Below are 25,631 nucleotides of genomic sequence, written 5' to 3'. Positions count from 1 at the left end.
CTTTTGCAATTACTAGTTTTGCATCAAGATGAGCCAAACTATTCAAATTTTAGAAAGCATAAGAATATATTAGATTAGTTGCAGTGGCTCATCATAGACAGTTATTTTAGACAGAATGCCTCAGTCACCATTCACTTTCATGGTATGGAACAAAGATGCAATAAAAGGGAATTGTGGCTGAGGCTAGCATTTCTCCACAGAAGAAATGTCTATGGTTCTGGAACATTATGAGGGTGCATAAATAATGAACAAATTTCATTTTGAGTGAACTATCCCTTTTAAAATGATTTTTTAGTTCTAATTTGAAGCTCCCGAGAGCAGGATGCTTATTTATTAGTGATGTAATTCTCAGTTTATTTTCCTTAATTTGCATGATTCCTTTAGAGTGCTGCTAAGAAACAACACATTTCAGCTTTGTTGACACCTCTGACAGCTTATTAGCAGCATAACGATGATTCAGAGTGTATTTGAAGCGAGTTCACCATAATTAGATTGTCTCTCTTTCGTTTCGTTTGAGTGAAAGATACACATTTTATCTGGTTCCTCTTCAGTCCATAAATATGTTGTTAATTTGAAAATTATTTTTTAATGAAGAGTCATGATAGCAATACATTTGCCAGAACAAGTTACTGCCAGGAACACTAGCAGCCAGATGGCTGGTCTTTCCAAAAAAGATTCAATAAAGAAAAGAAATAATTGGATAAAGAAATATAGAGAAGAAATGACATATTGCAAAGATTCGGAACTTGTTTTAATTAGCGAGTGATTTAGCACATACCTGATTTTATATTATTACGTCTGACAATTTAGAGCAATTAAGTGCTGTTGCATGCTAACATGTATGGTATGTTTGGATTGACACTAAAACCTGCAACATCAACATATTAAAATCATCTCAAATATAAAGCCTTTATATATGAAGCTACAAATTTAGAGACAAATGTTTATGAATCATTTGAAGATTGGTGAGATGGAGATGGCAGAAAAATAACTTTTTAAACACAAATTCATAAATGAATGGAATCCAGACGAGAGTAATTAAATTAAGTAATTTTCTCTTTAATGGCTAAATTTAATTACTCATTTAATAAGCTCAACAAGTATGGAATATAAGTGTAACCTTTAATATATAACAATATACTGATAGCTACCCCTACAAAAGTTTAGAGTTCTGGCAAACTAGCTGCAAACTTGCCACAAATGTAGCACACATTTGCCACTATATGCCACATGCCAATTAGCTTGTGATTTGCCACAAATGTTTGCAGAGTTTGCAGCTCATCACCAATAGTGGTGAAACTGCAGCATACCTTTGGCAACAATGGACAGTTTGCTGCAAAGCTCATTTGCATGTGAAAATAATCTGTGTTTGCAGCAAATTTGCCATGAATTATTTTTATAGGCGTATTCCAAAAATATGAAACCGTAAGAAAAACATGCTTGCGTGACATTTAAAATCACCAGCTTTTTCTTGGGTTTAGGCGTCATATCATAAGCACAACACTTTCTCACATTGCATAAGCCATAAGAACGCGGGTAAAGGTGTTTACATGCAAGGGAAATTGTGATAATAGGCAAAAATCTATGTGTGCAATCAGTTTTGGCTTCAACTGTTTATGACATTACCCTGATTAAAAAAAAAAAAGGAGATAACATGACTGTACACATTGTCAGCTTACTAAGCATAATCGGTGTAAGATTGTGCATGTAAACATGTTCAATGTTAAAGAGCAATGGTGGTGCAAGGGGTGGTATACCAAAGCTTAAGCCCTGAATGTTTTCAGTAAAGACCTGAATGTTGTAGTGATGTTGAAACCAGGGCCTAAAAAATAAATGTTCCCCTTCTGTCGCTCTCTCCACGTTGTGTCGGAGAAGCGACACTAGGGGTCTCTCTTGAGCGCCGATATTCACCTCTGACCTATTGAAAAGGGCCAATGAGAGTTGGCAGTCAGTATTTGCATACCCCGCCCCGCATCACGGGTATTTAAGCGGGGCAAATACGGAAGTTTAGTCAGAAAATTTCTTCGGAGCCGATGGTCTGTTTGCAGTCTGCTGCGAGAATACACACCCTGAACGTTCCTGTATCTCTGACGATCTGCTTGCTGTTGGATCTGATGGCGCACAACAGCGGCTTTCTCTGTACTTTGCACGGCGTGCATTGTTGCCCCTGAGCGCTTCGACAGCGCAGACACACACACACACACACACACACACACTGTGTATTAAAAGAGCAAATTTCCTGTAAAAGAGCAAATTTCTCTAAAAGAGCAAACACAGCGGCGTTGAACATCCTTTTAAGGACGCGTCTTTTTCAAGATGCCTTTCCGCCCCTGTGTCGTTCCTGGATGCGGTAGAAGCCTCTCCGCTTCAGACGGCCACAGGCGCTGTCTCGTGTGTTTGGGCCGCGATCACACCGAGGCGGCGTTTGTGGATGGTTCATGTTCTCACTGCGAGAACCTCCCATTCCCCGACACGCTCGCTGGTCCCCGTCCATGCTCGCGGCGATAGCATCTCGCCTCATGGCCCGGCCGTCTATCCTCCCGAGTCCGAAGCGGATGAGCTCGCCGCTGCATCGGAGAGTGCGATGTCTGATGTCGAAGACTCCCCTGGACTGCCGCCTTCGGGCCAGCAGGCCCAGGCTGAGGCCGACGCTCAGATGTCCGACATGCTTTCCCGGGCCGCCGTGAGCGTGGGGTTGGATTGGAACCCTCCATCCTCCCCACAGCCTTCGCGGTTGGAGGATTGGTTCCTGGGGGCAGCGCCCCGTTCACAGCCTCGCATCCCCCCGGTCCCGTTTTTCCTGGAGGTGCATGATGAGCTGACGTCTATGTGGAGAGCCCCACTCTCCGCTCGTCTAGGTGCCAACCGCTCCACTCTCTCCACCCTCGACGGCGGAGAGCGCCACGGATACGGCGCAATTCCCCAGGTCGATAGGGCAGTTGCGCACCATCTATGCCCCGGTAGCCCTACCTCCTGGCGCGGTCGCCCCGTACTCCCATCCAAGCCCTGTAGGACAACATCCTCACTTAATGCGAAGGCCTACAGTGCGGCTGGACACGCTGCCTCCGCCCTGCATGCGATGGCCCTCCTGCAAGTCCACCAGGACAAAGCTCTCAAAAACATGCACGGGGGTGGACCTGATCCTGATGTACTGCAGGAACTGCGCTCAGCGACCGACCTTGCCCTGAGAGCGACGAAGGCCACAGCGCAGGCACTCGGACAGACGATGGCCACCCTAGTGGTCCAGGAACGCCATCTTTGGCTCAATCTGGTCGAGATGCGTGAGGCTGACAAGAATCGCTTCCTGGACGCACCTGTCTCCCAGATTGGCCTTTTCGGTGACACCGTCGAGGACTTCGCCCAACAGTTCTCCGCAGTGAAGAAGCAGATGGAGGCCATCTCCCACATCATGCCCCGCCGCAGACCTGCTGCTACGGGCCCTGCCCCGTCTGCCCGCCGAGGGCATCCCCCTGCGAAGAAACCAGCTCCTGCTCCGCCTCAACCCGGGCCCAGCTCTCAGCCCCAGCGTCGAGCACTCCGCAGGCGGCGCACGCCCCCTGTCTCACGAACCCCCTCTAGGACCCAGAAGGCTCCCAAGCGTTCCTGAGACAGCCGACCCAGAGCCGAAGACGTTAGCTCCGGAGGTGGTAAGACCGCTCCGTCCCCCGGTGGAGGGCCGGGAGGAGAATCCTTTGTTTTTTCATTTGCCACACCCCCTGACGGGGCCTGTGGTATCCACATTCTCAATAAAAGAGCTATTTCCTTTGCCTCTGGGTCACCTGGCCCGCAAATGCCGTTCTCACGGCAATCTGCTTTCAGATCACGACAGTCCCGGTACACCGGACGCGGCGATCCCGCCTTCCGCTTGCCCTCGACTGCCCCCCAGCTGACCGGTTCAGACGAGTCCAGAGGACGCCAGCATCAGACCTCCTCCTCAGTCACGAACCCGCCCCCTGCCGGGCACGCGGAGCAAGGTAAGTGCTTTGAGTCTATTCTCAGCACCTCAGCCTCAGGCCGCAACGAAGCCGCCCGACGCTGCATTACCTGTTCCGCCCCGCTGCGAGGCCCCGCTGGGTACGTCCAAAATACTCGTCCCTTTGGTGCCCCTAGTGCAGAGCTGGGAAGCGTGGCTTTCGCTTCCCAACGCATCACGCTTGCTGCACCGGACCATTCGACTCGGTTACACAATTCAGTTTGCCCGGCTCCCGCCCCCCTTCAGGGGCGTCCGCTTTTCCGCAGTACATGGCGAGCATGCCAGTTCCCTGCTCACGGAAATCGCGACCCTCTTAGCCAAGGGCGCGGTAGAGCCCGTCCCTCCAACCGAAATGAGGAAGGGATTCTAGAGCCCTTACTTCATTGTACCCAAGAAAGGCCGCGGCTTACGACCAATCCTGGACCTGCGAGTTTTCAATCGGGCCTTGTTAAAACTCCCGTTCAAAATGCTCATGCAGAGAAATATTCTGGCTAGCGTTCAGCATCTAGATTGGTTCGCAGCGGTAGACCTGAAGGACGCGTACTTCCACGTCTCAATTCTGCCACAACACCGACCCTTCTTACGGTTCGCGTTCGACGGCCAGGCGTTTCAGTACAAAGTCCTCCCCTTCGGCCTGCCTCTGTCCCCTCGCGTCTTCACGAAGGTTGCAGAGGCGGCCCTTGCCCCGCTACGAGTAGCAGGCATCCGCATACTCAACTACCTCGATGACTGGCTCATCCTAGCACACTCTCGAGAGTTACTATGCACACACAGAGACCAGGTGCTCCGGCACCTCAGCCGCTTGGGGCTTCAGGTCAACTGGGAAAAGAGCAAGCTCACTCCGGTTCAGAGCATCTCTTTTCTCGGGCTGGAGTTAGACTCAGTCTCAATGACAGCACGTCTCACGAGCGAGCGTGCTCAGTCAGTGCTGGACTGCCTCGCTTCATTCAAGCCAGGCAGAGTGGTCCCTCTAAAACTTTTCCAGAGGCTCCTGGGGCATATGGCGTCCTCCGCGGTGGTCGCGAATCAGACAAGCTGGAGCAGGGTGTGTGATGTTCTGGGCAATGTTCTGCTGGGAAACCTTGTGTCCTGCCATTCATGTGGACGTCAATATGGCACGTGTCACCTACCTAAACATCATTGCAGACCAGGTACACCCCTTCATGGCAATGGTATTCCCTGATGGCAGTGGCCTCTTTCAACAGGATAATGCACCCTTCCACACTGCACAAGTTGTTCGGGAATTTAAGGAACATGATGAAGAGTTCAAGGTGTTGCCCTGACCTCCAATTTCCCCAGATCTCAATCCGATTGAGCATCTGTGGGAATCCAAAGCGATCCACGGTGCGATACACGGTTTATTTTAAGTATTTGTTTAATTACAGATCTGCTTTTCAGTCAAAAACTGGCAGAATCCGCTGGAAAGCCGCTGGGGTTGATGCATATGAGACCACTCCAGCACTGGCTCCAGACTCGAGTCCCGAGACAAGCATGGCACCACGGCACGCATCGGGTAAGAATCACCCCCGCCTGCCTCAAAACACTCCGACCCTGGACAGACCTCTGCTTTTTACGGGCAGGAGTGCCCCTGCAGCAGGTGTCCCGACGCGTTCTGGTCACAACCGACGCCTCCCGGTCCGGGTGGGGTGCCGTGTGCAGCGGGCACGCAGCAGCGGGCCGTTGGAAAGGGGCCCCGCTGCGTTGGCACATCAACTGCCTGGAGTTGCTGACCGTCCTTCTTGCTCTCAGGAAGTTCCTCCCGTTAGTTCGGGACAAACATATCCTCGTGAGATCGGACAGCACCGCGGTGGTGGCGTACACAAATCGCCATGGCGGCGTACGCTCCCACCAAATGTCACAACTCGCCCGCAGTCTCCTCCTATGGAGCCAGCAGCGACTCAGGTCGTTGCGTGCCACTCACATCCCCGGCAAGCTCAACGTCGTAGCAGACGCGCTATCACGACAACGCCTGCCCGGCGGGGAGTGGAGGCTTCACCCCCAGTCGGTCCAGCTGATTTGGGAACGGTTTGGCAAGGCCCAGGTAGACCTGTTTGCTGCCCAGGAAACCTCCCAGTGCCCGCTCTGGTACGCCCTAACAGAGGCTCCCCTCAGGACAGACGCGCTGGCACACAGCTGGCCCTCAGGGCTGCGCAAGTACGCATTTCCCCCAGTGAGCCTTCTTGCGCCGGTGCTGTGCAAGGTCAGGAAGGACGATGAGCAAGTCATGTTGGTGGCCCCCTACTGGCCCACTCAGACTTGGTTCTCGGAACTCAGGCTCCTCGCGACAGCTCCTCTGAGAAAGGACCTCCTCTCTCAGGGACGGGGCATGCTCTGGCACCCGCGCCCAGACCTCTGGAACCTCCACGTCTGGTCCCTGGACGGGACGCGGAAGAAGCCGGCGACCGTTGTGAATACAATTAACCAAGCCAGAGCCCCCTCTACCAGGCACCTTTACACCCTAAAGTGGCGTTTGTTTGCAGATTGGTGCTCTTCCCGAGCTGAAGACCCGCAGAGATGCGCGATTAGGTCAGTGCTTCTGTTCCTACAGGAGAGGCTGGACAGGAGGCTGTCCCCGTCCACCCTCAAGGTGTATGTTGCCGCTATTGCCGCCCACCACGATCCTGTAGACGGAAAATCTCTGGGTAAGCACAAACTGATCCTCAGGTTCCTGAGAGGCGCCCGGAGGTTGAATCCCTCCCGCCAGGCCTAGTTCCCTCCTGGGATCTCTCGGTAGTCTTGGCAGGACTCCAGAGACCTCCCTTCGAGCTGCTTGAATCAGTTGGACACGGGGCCCTCTCCCTTAAGACGGCCCTGCTGATCGCGCTCGCCTCTATCAAGAGGGTCGGGGAACTGCAAGCGTTCTCTGTCAGCGACACTTGCCTGGAGTTCAGTCCGGCAGATACGTCTGTGATCCTAAGACCGCGACCGGGCTATGTGCCCAAGGTTCCTACCACACCGTTCTGAGATCAGGTAGTGAACCTGCAAGCGCTGCCCCGGGAGGAGGCAGACCCAGCCCTTTCGTTGCTATGTCCAGTGCGCGCCCTGCGCATTTACCTGGAAAGGGAATGCCGTCTCCAAACAGAGGCTCGCCCACTGGGTTGTCGACGCCATCACACTGGCTTATCACACACAGGCCGTGCCCCTACACTTGCAGGTCCGAGCTCACTCAACAAGGGGTGTAGCGTCCTCGTGGGCACTGGCCAGGGGCACCTCCCTAGCAGACATCTGCAGAGCCGCGGGTTGGGCAACACCCAACACCTTCGCGAGGTTTTACAACCTCCGCGTTGAGTCGGTTGCGTCTCGTGTTTTGTCAGGTCCGAGCCCGTACAACTCGGTAACACGTAGACCGACCGGCCGGGTGGATCGCTTGCACCCAGCGCCCTTTTCCTGACGTCAAGGTAAAGTAGTGCGCCTTCTTCCCAGGGCGCCCCACTCCGAGTCGGGCCCCTGGTTGATTCCTCCCCAGCCCTCCGGGTCCGCGGTTCAGCAGAGGAACTCGCCAACCCAAGCCACTGCGGGTACCCTAATGGCTACCCTGTACTGGTATAGGTGCTCCACAGGTAAGGCCTCCTGCTCAGACTCCCCCTGTGTGTAACTCCACGGTTCTGTCCCCTTACGAGCGGACCCCCGTGTCTCCCTTAGGCAGTTACAGCTGCCTCGGTCGCCGTGCTGTAGCAACTCCCCCCTTTCGAGGCTGGATCTACCACCGCACCATACTTTCCACACGAGCTCTAAGACAGCCGTGTGACGTGTCTACCACTTTTCCTCCCCAAGAAAAAGGGCAGGTGTGGTCTCCGCAGGGTCTGGGATAAGACCCCCTTCCCTGCCAGGCTGGCCCGTTCCCTAGTTGGCAAACATTGCCTTGTTATCCTCCCAGGGTAACCAAAAGGATTCCGATGTTTTTATGGGGCATTGGGGAAGGGTACGTGCAGCCTGCCCGCCTCTGTATCGGCGGTTCACGTACACGGTTCAGCACATGGCAAGATTGGAATGGGTCCCCTAGTGTCGCTTCTCCGACACAACGTGGAGAGAGCGACAGAAGGGGAACGTTTGGTTACGTATGTAACCTCCGTTCCCTGAGCGAGGGAACGACACGTTGTGTCTTTCCTCCGCCATGTTGCCCAACCGAGCCACTGTTGTGGCCGGACCATTTCCGGCTCCTCAGAAAAATTCTGACTAAACTTCCGTATTTGCCCCCTTAAATACCCGTATACTGACTGCCAACTCTCATTGGCCCTTTTCAATAGGTCAGAGGTGAATATCGGCGCTTAAGAGAGACCCCTAGTGTCACTTCTCCGACACAACGTGTCGTTCCCTCCCTCTGGGAACGGAGGTTACATACGTAACCAAACGTTTTTCATTTTGGTTCATTTTGAGCCAAAATGGTATCTTTTATTCCTGTTGCAGCATTCCGCAGCCTCCTTTCCAATTGGTAACCGGAAAGAGCTAAATAAAAGAATGGATAATGAGATTCTTTTTAAAATGACAGTTGGGCTGTCTGAGCTAAAGGTGGGTGATATACCAGTTGCGATGTTGCAGATCTCACTAGAGAAACAAGCAACCTGGTCTGGAAAAACGAACTCAAAATAAGCATGTAGGGGAATTATCAGCATAGAAATAATAGCAAGCATAGCATACAGTAGCCTAGTATATAAAATAAATGTATTCTTAATATTAAATATGTCCCCAAAAATATTTAATATTTATACCTTTTTTTTTTTTTAAATATACACTGATGAGCCATAACATTATGACCACCTGGTTACAGGAGGAATTTGTCACAACCCTGCTGCGTATGGGGTCTGTCAGAGTGCCCATGATGACCCCTGTCCACCGTTAAAAGCACCTACAATGGGCTCACGAGCATAAGAAATGAACCTTGGAGCAGTGGAATAAGGTTGCCTGGTCTGATGAGTCCCATTTTCAATTACATCACGTGGACGGCCGTGTACGTGTGCACCGTTTACCTGGGGAAGTGATGGCACCGCGATGCACTGTGGGAAGCAGACAAGCTGGAGCAGGGTGTGTGATGTTCTGGGCAATGTTCTGCTGGGAAACCTTGGGTCCTGCCATTCATGTGGACGTCAATATGGCACGTGTCGCCTACCTAAACATCGTTGCAGACCAGGTACACCCCTTCATGGCAATGGTATTCCCTGATGGCAGTGGCCTCTTTCAACAGGATAATGCACCCTTCCACACTGCACAAATTGTTCGGGAATTTAAGGAACATGATGAAGAGTTCAAGGTGTTGCCCTGACCTCCAATTTCCCCAGATCTCAATCCGATTGAGCATCTGTGGGAATCCAAAGCGATCCACGGTGGCTCCACCTCGCAACTTACAGGACTTGAAGGATCTGCTGCTAAGGTCTGCGCTGTTTTGGCGGCAAGCAAAGGACCAACAGCATTTTTGGAAGCTAGTCATAATGTTTTGACTCACCAGTATACATCTGGTCATTTAAAATCAATTAATAGCCTAAATCTCTCTCGCCTGCACACACACACACACACACACAATGTATTGGCACATTTGGGTTAAACACCATCTAATGCTTATTATTTAATTTTAATTATTTAATAATTGTTTAATTATTTTATTTTAAGTATTTGTTTAATTACAGATCTGCTTTTCAGTCAAAAACTGGCAGAATCATACTGGCAGAATCATATCTGTATTAATGCATCATGCCTAACAGTAATTCAGTATAGATAGTATTAATATAGATAGCAGTGGGTCTAGTGCCCCCCTCACTAGACCCACTGCAGTTTGCATATCGTTCAAACCGTTCAACGGACGATGCCATCACCACAACCCTCCATCTGGCCCTCACCCACCTAGACAATAAGGACTCATACGTTCGAATGCTGTTCATAGATTTCAGCTCAGCATTCAACACAATCATTCCCCAGCACCTGATTGGAAAGCTGAACCTGCTGGGCCTGGACACCTCCCTCTGCAACTGGATCCTGGACTTCCTGACTGGGAGACCTCAGTCAGTCCGGATCGGGAACAGCATCTCCACCACCACCACACTGAGCACTGGGGCCCCCCCAGGGCTGTGTGCTCAGTCCACTGCTGTTCACTCTGCTGACTCACGACTGTACAGCAATGCACAGCTCGAATCACATCATCAAGTTCGCCGATGACACGACCGTGGTGGGTCTCATCAGCAAGAACGACGAGTCAGCATACAGAGAGGAGGTGCAGCGGCTGATGAACTAGTGTAGAGCCAACAACCTGTCCCTGAATGTCGACAAAACAAAAGAGATGGTTGTTGACTTTAGGAGAGCACAAGGTGAACACACTCCGCTGAACATCGACAGCTCCTCTGTGGAGATCGTCAAAAGCACCAAATTCCTTGGTGTTCACTTGGCGGAGAACCTCAACTGGTCCCTCAACCCCAGCTCTATCACCAAGAAAGCCCAGCAGCGTTTCTACTTTCTTCGAAGGCTGAGGAAAGCACATCTCCCAACCCCCATCCTCACTACATTCTATAGAGGGACTGTTGAGAGCATCCTGAGCAGCTGCATCACTGCCTGGTTTGGGACTTTCCCAAAAGTCCCAAACCTTTTTCGGACCGCAAAGCCCTGCAGAGGATAGTGAGGACAGCTGAGAAGATCATTGGGGACTCTCTTCCCTCCATCAAAGACATTTACAAAAAACACTGTATCCGCAAAGCAACCAGCATTGTGGACGACCCCACACACCCCTCACACAAACTCTTTACCCTCCTCCCGTCTGGCAAGAGGTACCGAAGCATTCGGGCCCTCACGGCCAGACTGTGTAACAGCTTCTTCCCCCAAGCCATCAGACTCCTCAATACTCAGAGACTGGTTTGACACACACGTGTCCTGAGTTGCACTTTAATTACTGTCACTTTATAACTGTCTGCTACCTCAATAACTGCTATGTGCATAGAACACTATCTCATAGTATGTTATGTTTACATTTTAGAAACTGTCATCTTTTTGCACTACTGAGTACTGGTCGGCGCTGCACTGTCTATTGTCCTGTTCATTGTCAGAAATTTGTTGTACTGTCCAGTACTTTTTTGCACATGTTTGCACATGCACTTTATATAGGTATATATAGGTTTTTTATATAGGTATTTTATTTCGTTGTGTTGTCTCATGTGGTCCTGTGTTGGTCCTTTGTTGTTTTTATGTAGCACCATGGTCCTGGAGGAACGTTGTCTCATTTTGCTGTGTACTGTACTAACTGTATATGGTTGAAACGACAATAAAAACCACTTGACTTGACTTGACTACTGGGAAATGTACCTAGAAGTAGCATCTAGATTAATCATGCATGTATATGTAGTAATTATATATACCGTAATGGTATAAATGTTGTAATTCCAACAATTTACTGCGATTTGTCATTAGGTTTCATGAAATATATATATATATATATATATATATATATATATATATATATGTATATATATATATATATATATTACAGAAATTAACCAGTTACTAGCATTTAAAAATAAAGTTATCACTCGGAACAATTGAAAGGACTTTTGATTGTTTTCTTTCCTTGAACCGTTTTTGGTCTCTGCTCGAAGTAGCAGTGCTTCAGTGTCAAGTTACTAAAATATTCATATAAAGTAATATATATATATAATTTTATACATTATACATTATCTAATCAGCCAATCATGTGGCAGCAGTGCAATGCATAAAATAATAATGGGCTACAAGAGCAGAAGACTGCGTCGGGCACTTTATGAAGACCTGTGTTCCTAATAAAGTGCTCAGTGAGCGTATTTAAATTCAGTGTAGCTAACTTGAAAGCTGGACTGGCTGTTTTCACACTCAACTGTTCATCGCACAGCTGCATTTCTTGTTTTTGTTTCTTTCCAATTTGAGGAGCTGTAATTCTGCACATTCTAAGATCTTACTAAACTGCCCTGCACTCGAGATCAATCCATTTGCATCTGACACGTGCCTTGTTTTAACCGTACGCACTGGGCTATTTAATGAGAAATGGCTGTAAGAGAGGTTGATTGTCTCCCAGTTGATGTATTCCGTTGGGGGTTGGTAGGGTTAAGATCCCAGTACGTAACAACTGAGACAGCTGCTTGTGTTCTTTCAGCTGTGGAGGTTGCGACGCTGCCTCCTCTGACGGGATCAAACTCCTGATTGAGCTGCACATTTGTGCTCCATCATTATCGTTAAGCAAGCCTCTGTCTCCCCACCTAATGAAGACTAAGATCATTCAAGCAGGACATTTTGAATAAGGCAATCAAATTTGAAGGGTCGCCCTCTTTAAACTTTCAGGATTTCAGGAATGGGTCACATTTATTTATGGCTATGAATATGGCAGATTAACACATGCATACCTTCATTTTGTCTCATAATTGTCCTTTTTAATGCAAGTTGTTGGCAACCTAAAGCATTGCTATTTTAGCATGCCTCCTTATGCAATTTCTTGAATGGACTCAATGATGTCTCAATGCTGATTAATAATTGTCAGAATCATATTTTCATCCTCCTTGAGATACACTTATCTTGCGTTTTATCGCTGTTTTAATTATGCCTATGAACTGGTTCTACATGGATAATATACTCATCAGTGCTTCTCAGAATAAAACTGATACTCTATGATACTCAAAACACCTGCTGACCACAAATCCACATTCAACAGTGATGGGTTTAGAAATATGAGACAAGAGCTCATACTTGAGTCAGAAGTGCACCTAGTCTAAGACTATGTTCCCACTGCATGGCGAAGAGCCAAATTCGGATTTTCTGGTCAAGCATTTCCGTAGGAGGTCATTACATTAAAGTCAACATGAAATCAAAATTGATGCTATTTATTGGTATTGACTGCTATGTTGTCACCTAAAAGTTGACGTGAAATTCAAATTTACACAGTTTATATTATGAATGCACATTCGTGATTATGTTGTGATTCAATAGTTCATGTTATTCGAAAAAAAACTGTCTTTGAAGTAGAGTTGTTGCAATTCACATGTAAATGCAAGTGATTATTTAAATTGTATTAGCAATTAATTACATTTTGATTAACATAAAACCGTTAACGCATTTAAACAGAAACAAGTGAGTGAGCCAAGTAAAGAACACTGTTGCATAAATCTACAATATGATCATCATCATCCATACAAATTACAGAACCTATATAATGCCTAATAAATACACATACGCCTTTATTTTTTGTTGTTGTTGTGATTAATCTCCATTAATTACTTGGTAGTCTTTGTCAAATGTTCATAAAACAATGACATTTTTCATGCTTAGAGAAACTCTTGATTTCATGCTTAGTTTTGTTCCAAAATAGGTCCAATTAATATTGCAACACACATTCACATTGCATTCTCAGAGTTGTCTCAATGGGCGCTACAGCGTATTAGTAAACGGTCTGCACTTATATAGCGCCTTTTTAACCTTTGCGGTATTCAAATCCCTTTACACTGCGTCTCATTCACCATTCACACACCAATGATGGCAGAGCTGCCATGCAAGGTGCAAGCCTGCCATTGGGAGCAACTTGGGGTTCAGTGTCTTGCCCAAGGACACTTCGGCATGTGGAGTCATGTGGGCAGGGAATCAAACCACCAACTCTGCAATTAGTGGACAACCCGCTGTACCACCTGAGCCACAGCTGCCCCTTTTAGTATTGTATAAGAAGCATCTGCTTCTACAGTTAGTTTCCTCTTTCAGGACAACTACTGTCATGACGGAGCAACAGTTGGCAGAGCAAGTTAGGGACCATTCACACGGAATGTCTTTTTGTGTCAGTCTCTGTTGTTATTCAATTGTTTTTCTACGCAAGCATGTTAGACGGGCATTTGTTTTTATTTTTTAGCGTGTAAGATGCCGTATCAACCTAAAAAGAAATTCACATTTTCAAAACACGTCTCGAGACATCTGCACTCTGATTTATTCATGCGCTCTGTCCAGCTTTTTTCAGTGCAAGAACATGTTCTGAATAGCCCCTTAGATCTTTAACGTGTATAGCTAGCTCCCAAAATATTAACAAATCCAATTTAATGACACAGACATTTCAACGTAACTCAGTTCTCCCCTCGAGTACTTAGGTTTGTTATTGTCACAGTAATCCAAGAATGTTAATTAAGTATATACAACAGGACATTGCGTACACAATGCGTTCGCCAAGAATTCACATCTGCCGTTGTGCACTTGTGTGTGGCCTAAGTTGTACAAGCTTGAATATATATTTGCAATCATTTCCTCAAAGTTTTGAAAATTAATAAGGGTCAATAGAGATTTAGTCCAATCAAGTTTAAATGGTGGTCAGAGCTTTGTATTCTACGAATGGCTTTTCCCAGGTGCTGGTCGATAAAAGAACACACTCCAAGAAACATATTTTCAAAGACATTCTAACGGTTTGGACCCTAGAGGATTTGGCTGTGTAGCTCTCTCAATGTCACAATGAAAGAAACTTGAGCTCCCTGCTTGGTTTGAGTGCGTGTCAGAGGTCAAGCATTTGAAGTGAGAAGCCGTGTGAAAATCTTTATTGTACAGCAAAGGGTAAGCAGACTGACTCTTTTTAACAGTTGACAGAGATGGTTCAAGGTCTCTCCTTGACATCTGAGAATCGTACAGTCCTTTTCTTCCGAAACTCAGAGAGGAATAGGATGGCAGATTGCATGTATTTTTCTTTATTTTTCTCTTTTTAAGACATGTACTGTAGCTGCTAAAGAGTAAGTATGGAATTTCATGTAGAACTAAATTGTGGCACTACAGACTTTGACTAACATTAAAAGTGCACTTTAAAAATGATACAAAATAAAGTGCAATTGAAAACATGAAAATGTTATAACAGTATAAAATGGACTCTTAAAAGTTTGGTAAAAGAAGAAAAATCTGTCTCATATTGTGTGTCATATTTTTTTTATATATTATGGCATATGAAAACAGCCTAACCTCTGACATTAAGGTGACTGACTCAAAAGAATTCCGTTGATGTTTATAATATCCTTATGTGCCGTGAAGCTCGCATCTCCGGAATTGACTCAGATTAGTGTGGGATGACTGTTTCAGATAATTGCTGACCTTTCACACCTTGTAGCGACTAACTCGGTTCTGTCATTTTAACATCTGAAGTGGCCAATAAAGTTTAATCGTCCAAACATTTATTCTTCCATTAACAAAGTGCAGAGCCGCTACTAATGGAGTGAGGGTCAAGACTCACTGCTTGTGTCTTTATGCAGAAGCTCTCTTCAATACAATGAAGCACATATACACCGACTATCTGTTTTTCTGTCTATCTGTCGGACTGTCTGTCTGCCATCTATCTAGTTAGCAACTTGCTGTCAAATCATTTCAGTAACTTAAGATTTTGGGTCAAAAGTCCAATTAAACAAGTGTTTCTTTTCTCTTTCAGTGCATATGCTGGTTTAAAACACCTTTGAAATAACAAAATAATTATTTTTAGATTTGTTTTTAAATAATAATAATTAAATAATTAAACTAGAACAATACTGTTTTGAAGTCAACCTTCCATACTGTAATTCAAATAGCATCATATTTGTGCTGTTATTGTCCAAATATTGTTTGCTATTTTTGTATGTTATTTAATTTTTTATTTTTGCTGTTTCATTAATTATTTTGTGTTTTATAGTTATTTTACTGTTTATTTTTTTGTTCAGAAATGCCTAGAATAGACTATTTAATTGTAGGTTCCACTGTGAATACAAAGTGTACTTTCCCAATATAGTGTAACAATAAGTGTAACAGATGTGTCCAATAAACTGTATGTTTTTCCATGGCAATGAAGGTGGAAATTGTAAATAGCTTTGTTGTCACCAATACTTGTTTGTCAGGAATTGCGCTAAAGCCTTCCAAATAAAGTATAAAGATAGAAATGCATTAAAATAGCACCAAATCAAGTAATATTAAACATATCCCAAAGTCTAATTTGGAGGTTGACTTATTGAAAGAACTAATCTCCCCATAGATTGCATTTTCATGCAATGGGACTGCTCTTCTACAGCAAAAGTGAAGCCGCATTTATGATTCACATCAGGGCATCATCGCCAGAGTCAAGCATCAAGGCTTGTTTTGTACATAAAATAGCATTAAGACGTCCTTTCTCCATAATTGTCTTACTGACATGGAAGTGTTGTCCAATGAACTGTAATATACTGTACATAATATATACAGTATACTATATATGTTAGTGCTGTTAGTTGATTGAAATGTTTAATTGCAATACATTTTAATCGACTGACAATATTAATATATATATATATATATATATATATATATATATATATATATATATATATATACACTCACTTAGCACTTTATCAGTAATACTAAAGCCCTAATAAAGTGCCCAATATGGTCTTCTTTTGTTGTAGCCTATTCGCCTCAAAGTTTGACAAGTTGTGCATTCTGAGATGCTATTGGGGTCACTAAAATTTTACAGAGCGGTTATCTGAGTTACCGTAGCCTTTCTGTCAACTCGAACCAGTCTAGCTATTGACCACACTCATCAACAAATTGTGTCCGTCCACAGAACTGACACTCACTAGAGACTGTTGTGCATGAAAATCCCAGGAGATCAGCAGTTACAGAAATACTCAAACCAGCCCATCTGGCACCAACAATAATGCCACGGTACAAATTAATAAGATAAAAAAATTTCCACATTCTGATGGTTGATGTGAACAGTAACTTAAGCTCCTGATCCATAACTGCATGATTTTAAGCATTGAACTGCTACTATATGATTGGCTGATTAAATAACCGCATGAATAAGTCAACGTGATCTCATTAGAATTTGTATGTATTCTTTGAGCGTTCTTATTAAGAAGTTCATTTTTTTTGGTTTGCCATGGGACACAAAAGGATTTTTCAGAATATGCCAAAAAATATACCACAAAAAGCATCATAAAATAATAATAAAATTAATCCATACAGTTGTTCGCTATAATCCAAATCTTCAGACAGCTTTCTGTGAAGAACAGACCCAAAGCCTTTTATTCAACAATCTTCATCTGCAGAATATCGCACTTTGTAAAACTTTTGTACAGAATTTTGCCAGTATTCTGAATAAATTATTGTGATTTAATTTATCTGCTTTTTACATGTTTTATATGCTTAATAATGGTTATGGTTAGGTTTAGGAGTAGGTGTGGGATTTGCGGCTGTAAAATATATATAAATTAATAGATTGCATTACATTACATTGTATTACAGAGTATCTATGTCATGATTCACTGTTGTTTGCATTGTGTTTCTCCCCATCATATGTGCCGACGCCCCACGCCTGCCACGGCCAACGAGCCGACGCCCACGCCTGCCATGGCCAACACCCAAGGCTGCAATGGCCAATGAGCTGGAAGCTTCGTCTGTCCCAGAGCCTGCGTTGCCAGCTTCGTCCGTCCCAGAGTCGGCTTTGCCAGCCTCGTCCTTCCCAGAGCCGGCGTTGCTAGCCTTGTACATCCTAGTGTTGCCAACTTTGGCCTCCCAGAGTAGGAGGAGAAAGGCTTCCGTATCCAAGTCTCAGCCCATGTTCCTGACCACAGAGGTCGTCTCCAAGTCTCTGCCCATGTACACAACCATGGAGGTCATTTCCAAGTTTCTGCCCATGTACCCGACCACAGAGGTCGTCTCCAAGTCTCTGCCCATGTACACAACCATGGAGGTCATTTCCAAGTCTCTGCCCATGTACCCAACCACAGAGGTCGTCCCCGAGTCTCTGCCCATTTACACGACCACGGAGATCGTTTCCAAGCCTCTGTCCATGTACATGACCAGGTCGTTTCCAAGTCTCTGCCCATGTACACGACCGGGTCGTTTCCAAGTCTCTGCCCATGTACAAGACCACAGATGTCATCTCAGAGCCTCTGCCCATGTACAGGACCACAGAGGTAATTTCCAAGTCTCAGCCCATATTCACGACCACAGAGGTCGTCTCTGAGTCTCTACCCATGTTCACGACCACGGAGGTTGTCTCCGCATCTCTGCCCATGTACACAACCATGGAGGTCATTTCCAAGTTTCTGCCCATGTACCCGACCACAGAGGTCGTCTCCAAGTCTCTGCCCATGTACACAACCATGGAGGTCATTTCCAAGTCTCTGCCCATGTACCCAACCACAGAGGTCGTCCCCGAGTCTCTGCCCATTTACACGACCACGGAGATCGTTTCCAAGCCTCTGTCCATGTACACGACCAGGTCGTTTCCAAGTCTCTGCCCATGTACACGACCGGGTCGTTTCCAAGTCTCTGCCCATGTACAAGACCACAGATGTCATCTCCGAGCCTCTGCCCATGTACAGGACCACAGAGGTAATTTCCAAGTCTCAGCTCTTATTCACGACCACAGAGGTCGTCTCTGAGTCTCTACCCATGTTCACGACCACGGAGGTTGTCTCCGCGTCTCTGCCCATGTACAAGACCACAGAAGTCATTTCATAGTCTCTTCCCATGTCATGATTAACTGTTGTTTGCCTTGTGTTTCTCCCCTGTTATCTGTTCCTCCCGGACTACACTTCACATAATTCCCAGCCCTGATCACTGCCAGCTGTCCTCGATTGTTTTCACCTGTCTTTCATTTACTCATTACCCATTGTGTATATAATGCCCTGTTGTTTGTTTAGTCTTTGTCAGTTGATATGTGGTTTGACCTTCTGTTTATGTGCCTGTTCATCGTGGTTGTTTCCTTTGTTCCTGTGATTTCCCATCGTGGATGTTTAGTTTTTTCCTGTTTACCCCGTTACATTGTACTTTGTTTATCTTATTATCGCCACACCTAGATCCAGCTCTTGTACTTCCTTCTAATACATTACAATCTAATTGTTACATGTTTTTATATTGTTGAAATGTGGTTATGTTTAGAGGATGGGGTAGGGTTAAGGGATCTAAAATATCTATAAAACAGTAAAAATATATTAATAATCGATTCATGTATTCAAATATAGTTGTAATGGATTTGTCAATATTTTAAATTTCTAAAGCTGTACATATGTAAAATAAATTCCATTTTAGATGCTTTCAAACGTCCATGTTGTACGTTTCAGTGTCTATCCATACGTACAAACATGTACATTTAAATGTTACAAATATTTACGTATAAATAGCTACATATATTAATAAGCAGGTGAACAGGTTTTCCTAATAAAGTGCTAAGTCAGTGTATATTACTCCATTGACATTTTAGAGCCAATTTCTTGGCTTTAGTACAATTACGGACACAAACAAGTCTTGGCGAGAACAAAACAATTAAAAATGTCCACCCTCATTGCCAAGGACAAATATACAGTTCATTGGACTGTGCTTCGGTGTCAGTGATAAAATGATGGAGAAAGGAACTCTTAATGCTACTTGATGTAAAACAAGCCCAGATGGGACTTGTGATAGAAATCAAGTATTTTTGAAACAAAGTAAGGCACATTTTAATTACCAAAGAAGTATGTAGCGGAGCGTGAGCGTAGCGGGGAGCGGAGCGGTAATACTTCCTCCTGAGCGGAGAGCGCCTTTCTGAAGATTCCGCTCCGCTCGCTCCGTCCGCTCAGCGCCGCTCGCTCTACCCGGAATGCCCTATTGTGATTTGCTAGTTCGAGAATCGGTGAATTAGCTAAAGCAATAGTGGGTTGGTTATGGAGTTCAAATATTGTTTTAAGGAAGTTGCGAGCCTTATGCATAAATGCACAGTAAAAATCACAGTTAAGAACGAGCAGGGAGGAGAAATTGAAAGGGAGTGTGGAGAGACTGTGAGAGTTAGCAAAGATTCATATTGGAATATAAAGCGTCACATTGCCAGAAAGCAGGAGGATGTGCTACGCAAACATGGTAGTGCAGCAAAAGGTGAGCTATAGCCTATACCATTCGAAAATAAATTAATAGATAAATGGGTAAGGTAGGCTGTTGTACTGAGCCCCTCTCATGACATGCAGACAAAAATATATTGTAATATACAAATTAACATTTCGTTCCCAACTTCCCATGAATTAAGAATTCGTTCTCTCATTTAGGGTGGCTACGAATGAAATTTGTTTCTACAAGTTCTTAAATCGTTCTCTGAGTTTAGTAAATCGTGGCCATGTTGAACTAATTAGTAGGCTACTCTCGTTTTATTAAAACAAGGAAACAAATTATTACAACGTGGTCACGATTTACTAAACCATGGATCGAAATATTATATTGTTAATTTTGTACGATTTAAATAAAATTAGGAAATTAATTATTAAAACATGCTGACGTCAGGTTGGAACGAATTGTTAATTCGTTATGCAATCATCATATCAGTGCAACTAAAAATAACCTATAGCCAACTCACAATATGAATTAGCCTACATAATTGTAGTTGATGTAGCCTATTTTTAAGTTGAAATTAGACAGAAGTTATTGAACCACTTGTTAAATTTAAATAAAAAAAAAACTGACCCGAATAATTAGGTAGGCCTATAATTTAGATGTAGGCCTAGGCAACAGAAAATGTACTGTACGCTATTATAATGTACGCAAATTAGTTTTTACAGAAAAAACTGCTACCAATCAAAGGGAGATAAATAATTTTTTCCTCTCCTGCGTCCCCAGACTCCCCAGTTCTGAGCGCGTGTTTTCCGCCGCTGGATTACTGTCCCGGGCACACCGCATGAGCCTGAAACCTAATACTTTGTCCAAGCTAATGTTTCTAAAAGTAAATTCTAAAGTGATGTAAAGATTGAGACGTTTTTAAATAGACCGCAATTACCCGCAGTTATATTTAAACTTTAGAACGCGCGTTTCTTTTACTAATGCCAGTAAATCATCCAGGTGTGCTTTGATAAGATGTTGTTAAGTGCATTTCACCTGTGTGTGCTTTTATGAGCATGATAGTCCAGATGTGTTTTGTGAAGTTCTACATGCATTTCATCTTGTTTGTGTGTGCGTGCGCATTTTAATATGCCTGTTTTGCATCTGCAGTTATGTTCACGGAAATAAAATAACGAAAATCAAATATACCTTTTCAGTTATTGCATTTAATAGGCAAGTTTGCCAAAGGGCTAGACATGTTTTATAATTAAGTTAATTTAATGCATTTAAATGAATAAAAAGAACAGACTTTTATTCAGAATCACCCCGAAATAACTTCTATTTACAATCCTAGCTACTGTAATTTATACATGTATTCCAGATATTCATTACAAAGTACAAACAGAAAGCAAGTAGCCTACAGAGACATTTTATGTCTGAGCGGGATCTGAGCGGGATTTGTTTTACCGGTGAGCGTGAGCGATTCATCAGTGGAGCGTTCGCTTGGGACGCGAGCGACTGAGTGGAGCGCATGCGCATAGAGCGGAATATTGAGCTGAGCGTCACACCGCTCCGCTTCGCTCACATGCTCTGGTCAAGTGTAAACTATCACCAAAACGTAGAAGGAGATGTTTTTGTCTGCAAGCGCTTTTCATGTGGAGTTCAAAGCAGCTCTTACAGTTATGAAGTATGCGTCAAAGTATGATTCGGGGAAGACACATCCAAAGGTTCTGCCCTTCCAACCAGTATTTATGCTGGTTTATGGAGTATTAATGGTAAATGTGTTAATTGCAAAAAATTTACACATTTTAAATGAATCACATGCTTTAATGCAGTGGTTCTCAGTTTTTTCTGATCTCGCCCCTTTGAAACAAGAAAACCTTTTGTGCACTTTTTTCATTCATGAAACACAAGATTGAGGGATGCGAGAATCATGTTGTGGCTGACTATGCTCCGAAAGCACACATAAAAGCACCATTAAAGTCATCCATAACACTTGTGCCTTAGATTTAAATTCTTCTGAAGCCATATGATGTGAGGAACAGACTGAAATATAAGTATTAATTCACGTCGTCACTCATTTGAAACTGGCGCACATGCAAGAATGACCTTGTTTGCATGAGTGCACCTGACATCAATGCTTTGGGCTTTCAAGAGCTGCTATTTGGGCTTTCACTATTTTTGTTGAATGTGTGAAAGTGAATAAGATTTGAGAACAGGTCAGTCTTCTGCGCCACCCTGCTCCACACTTTGAGAACCACTGCGTTAATGCATTAACGGTCTAAAATATATACAGGTGAAACTCGAAAAATTAGAATATCGTGCAAAAGTTCATTAATTTCAGTAATTCAACTTAAAAGGTGAAACTAATATATTATATAGACTCATTACAAGCAAAGTAAGATATTTCAAGCCTTTATTTGATATAATTTTGATGATTATGGCTTACAGCTTATGAAAACCCCAAATTCAGAATCTCAGAAAATTAGAATATTACATGAAATCAATATAATAAAAGGATTTTAAATACAGAAATGTCGGCCCTCTGAAAAGTATAATCATGCATATGTACTCAGTACTTGGCTTGGGCCCCTTTTGCATTAATTACTGCCTCAATGAAGCATGGCATGGATGCTATCAGCCTGTGGCACTGCTGAGGTGTTATGGAAGACCAAGATGCTTCAATAGCGGCCTTCAGCTCTTCTGCATTGTTTGGTCTCATGTCTCTCATCTTTCTCTTGGCAATGCCCCATAGATTCTCTATGGGGTTCAGGTCAGGCGAGTTTGCTGGCCAATCAAGCACAGTAATACCATGGTCATTGAACCAGGTTTTGGTACTTTTGGCAGTGTGGGCAGGTGCCAAGTCCTGCTGGAAAATGAAGTCAGCATCTCCATAAAGCTTGTCTGCTGAAGGAAGCATGAAGTGCTCTAAAATGTCCCGGTAGGCGGCTGCGTTGACTCTGGACTTAATAAAGCACAGTGGACCAACACCAGCCGATGACATGGCTCCCCAAACCAACACAGACTGTGGAAACTTCACACTGGACTTCAAGCATCTTGGATTGTGTTCCTCTCCATTCTTCCTCCAGACTCTGGGACCTTGGTTTCCAAATGAGATGCAAAATTTGCTCTCATCAGAAAAAGGACTTTGGACCACTGAGCAACAGACCAGTTCTTTTTTCTTTAGCCCAGGTAAGACGTTTGACATTTGAAGCCCATGTCCAGGACCCGTCTGTGTGTGGTGGCTCTTGATGCAGTAACTCCAGCCTCAGTCCACTCCTTGTGAAGCTCCCCCACACATTTGAATGGCCTTTTCCTGACAATCCTCTCCAGGCTACGGTCATCCCTGCTGCTTGTGCACCTTTTTCTTCCACACTTTTCCCTTCCACTTAACTTTCTATTAATGTGCTTTGATACAGCACTTTGAGAACATCCAACTTCTTTTGCAATTACCTTTTGAGGCTTTCCCTCCTTGTGGAGGGTGTCAATGATGGTTTTCTGCACAACTGTCAGGTCAGCAGTCTTCCCCATCATTGTGAATTCAACTGAACCAGACTGAGAGACCATTTAAAGGCTCAGGAACCCTTTGCAGGTGTTTAGCTGATTAGAGTGTGACAATTTGAGCCTACAATACTGAACCTTTTCACAATATTCTAATTTTCTGAGATTCTGAATTTGGGGTTTTCATAAGCTGTAAGCCATAATCATCAAAATTATATCAAATAAAGGCTTGAAATATCTTACTTTGCTTGTAATGAGTCTATATAATATATTAGTTTCATCTTTTAAGTTGAATTACTGAAGTTAATGAACTTTTGCACGATATTCTAATTTTTCGAGTTTCACCTGTATTAGGGTTGTCCCAATACCACTTTTTGAGAATGAGTATCAGTACAGATACTTCATTTTTGGTTCTCACCGATAACGATAGTAGATCCTAGCTCGGGCTTTGAGCACAAAAGCACACTTGTGGAAGCTAGTACGAATTGCTCTGTGACTGTGGAATTTCTCTGATGGTAGGAACTTTTCATATTTCTGAATTTACTACAGGCAGGGTCATGATTAATTGCATTTCTTTAATGCCTTATTTTTTTTATACAATGAATGGAACCAAAATAATCTGTTAAATTGACAGCTCTAATACTGTATATATATATATATATATATATATATATATATATATATATATATATATATATATATATACTGTATATACACATACTGTACATACATGTCTTCCTCAAGATTCAGATTCTCCATTCCTTCTAATCTTTGTTTCTTTTTCATTCTCCCGATGTGCAGTCAGCTCAACAATCCATCCACTGATCTGAGGGAAAGCAGGTTTGGCCACAGCCATCCAAGGCTGCAATGGAAACAATGATTATCTCAGCGGGATGCTCTCTTAGAGCAACTCAGACCAAACACTCTGTGACCCCCATAACCCATCTCTTTCTCTCCTCCTCTGTTTCACAGTTTGTTTTATCCAAGGGGATGACTGCCAAAGTCAATCATTATTATGGCAGCCAAAGTCAATCATTATTTGAGGGTTAGGAAGACGGAAATTACAGATAAAGGAAGACCACTCTTTGACTCGCCTCAAATTTACTCTGTGCACTGTGGCTGACGTGTCCTCTGTTGATTGTCCTTTCATCTTTCCTCTTGTTTCTAAGCGAAACAACTTCTGTTTGCGTGATGATGATTGGCAGGTTGAGATGGATGAAGGAGAACAAAGGAGAAATGTTCAGTTGTAACTGGTTGAAATGCAGGGCGCTTTTTATTCTGAGTGTTTGCAGGTGAGAAAAACTGACTCGGATAAGGTCAGCGTTGGCAGGCTGCCTTTAGGGCAGAACTGTGATCAAAGACTACACCGCAGGTCAGGAGAAAAAACAAAGCTTGGAGCGTTGAAGTCGAACATGCAATTTAGCAGAGAATACAGAAAGAGATGTTAAGAGGATGAGGTCACATGGAGACCATGGAGATCAGGTGCAGTTTATCATCAACTGTTATTCATAGTATTTAGCAGATGCTGATCCAAAGCAGTCCATTCACTGAATATCAGATGTATATTGCACACAAAGATGACAAGCACTTTTTCAGTCTGACAAACACTAATCTGATTAACTAGCTTTATGCAACTTCTAGGAGGTTTTTTACCAGTCCACCTGGTAATAAAGTTGAGTTTACAATGTAACAGTTCAACACATTTTAATACTTTATTCCAGGGGTTCTTAAAAAAAAAAAATGTATCCCCTTTTCTCCCAATTTGGAATGCCAAATTCCAACTACTTAGTAGGTTCTCGTGGTGGCGCGGTTACTCACCTCAATCCGCGAGGATTTGAGGTGAGATTTGGACAAGTTGCCTCCGCTTCTGAGACCGTCAATCCAAGCATCTTATCACATGGCTCGTCATGCGTGACACCTCAGAGACTCTGCATGTGGAGGCTCATGCAACTCTCCAAGATCCATGCACAAATTACCATGTGCCCCACTGAGAGTGAGAACCACTAATCACACCATGCGAGGTTACCCCATGTGACTCTACCCTCCCTAGCAACCAGGCTGATTTGGTTGCTTAGGAGTCCTGGCTGAAATCACTCAGCACACCCTGGATTCGAACTCGCAACTCCAGGGGTGGTAGTCAACGTCAATACTCACTGAGCTACCCAGGCCCCTATTTCGGGGTTCTTAAACTTTTGGCCCAGGACTGAAATAACAAGTTTCATGTTTACCTGGGATGAACAGACACTCATACTGTTATGTGTGAAAAGGTGGAACTGCCACCATGCATTGAGGATCTTTGAGGGAAAAAAAGAGTTAGAAACACACTGACAGGTGAAATATAAATCCAATAAATACACGATTACAAGGCTATATGGTTTTAAATTAAATTTTTTATGTGGTTTGGGTATTTTGTTTT

At 44.1% G+C, this 25,631-nt stretch overlaps 1 protein-coding gene across 1 annotated transcript; it reads left to right on the top strand.

Annotated features, from left to right (window-relative positions):
• Window positions 1-17,762: 17,762 nt before the first annotated feature.
• On the top strand, window positions 17,763-24,236 carry LOC127626327 (saposin-like protein 11). The gene is made up of 2 exons (XM_052102050.1): window positions 17,763-18,265; window positions 24,017-24,236. The coding sequence occupies exons 1-2, from the start codon at window positions 17,788-17,790 to the stop codon at window positions 24,043-24,045; spliced, it is 507 nt and encodes a 168-aa protein (XP_051958010.1). The 5' UTR covers window positions 17,763-17,787; the 3' UTR covers window positions 24,046-24,236.
• The last annotated feature ends 1,395 nt before the right edge of the window (window positions 24,237-25,631 follow it).

Source organism: Xyrauchen texanus, chromosome 32, assembly GCF_025860055.1.
Source record: "Xyrauchen texanus isolate HMW12.3.18 chromosome 32, RBS_HiC_50CHRs, whole genome shotgun sequence".
Lineage (NCBI taxonomy): Eukaryota > Metazoa > Chordata > Actinopteri > Cypriniformes > Catostomidae > Xyrauchen > Xyrauchen texanus.
This window is presented reverse-complemented; position numbering and strand designations above follow the sequence as displayed.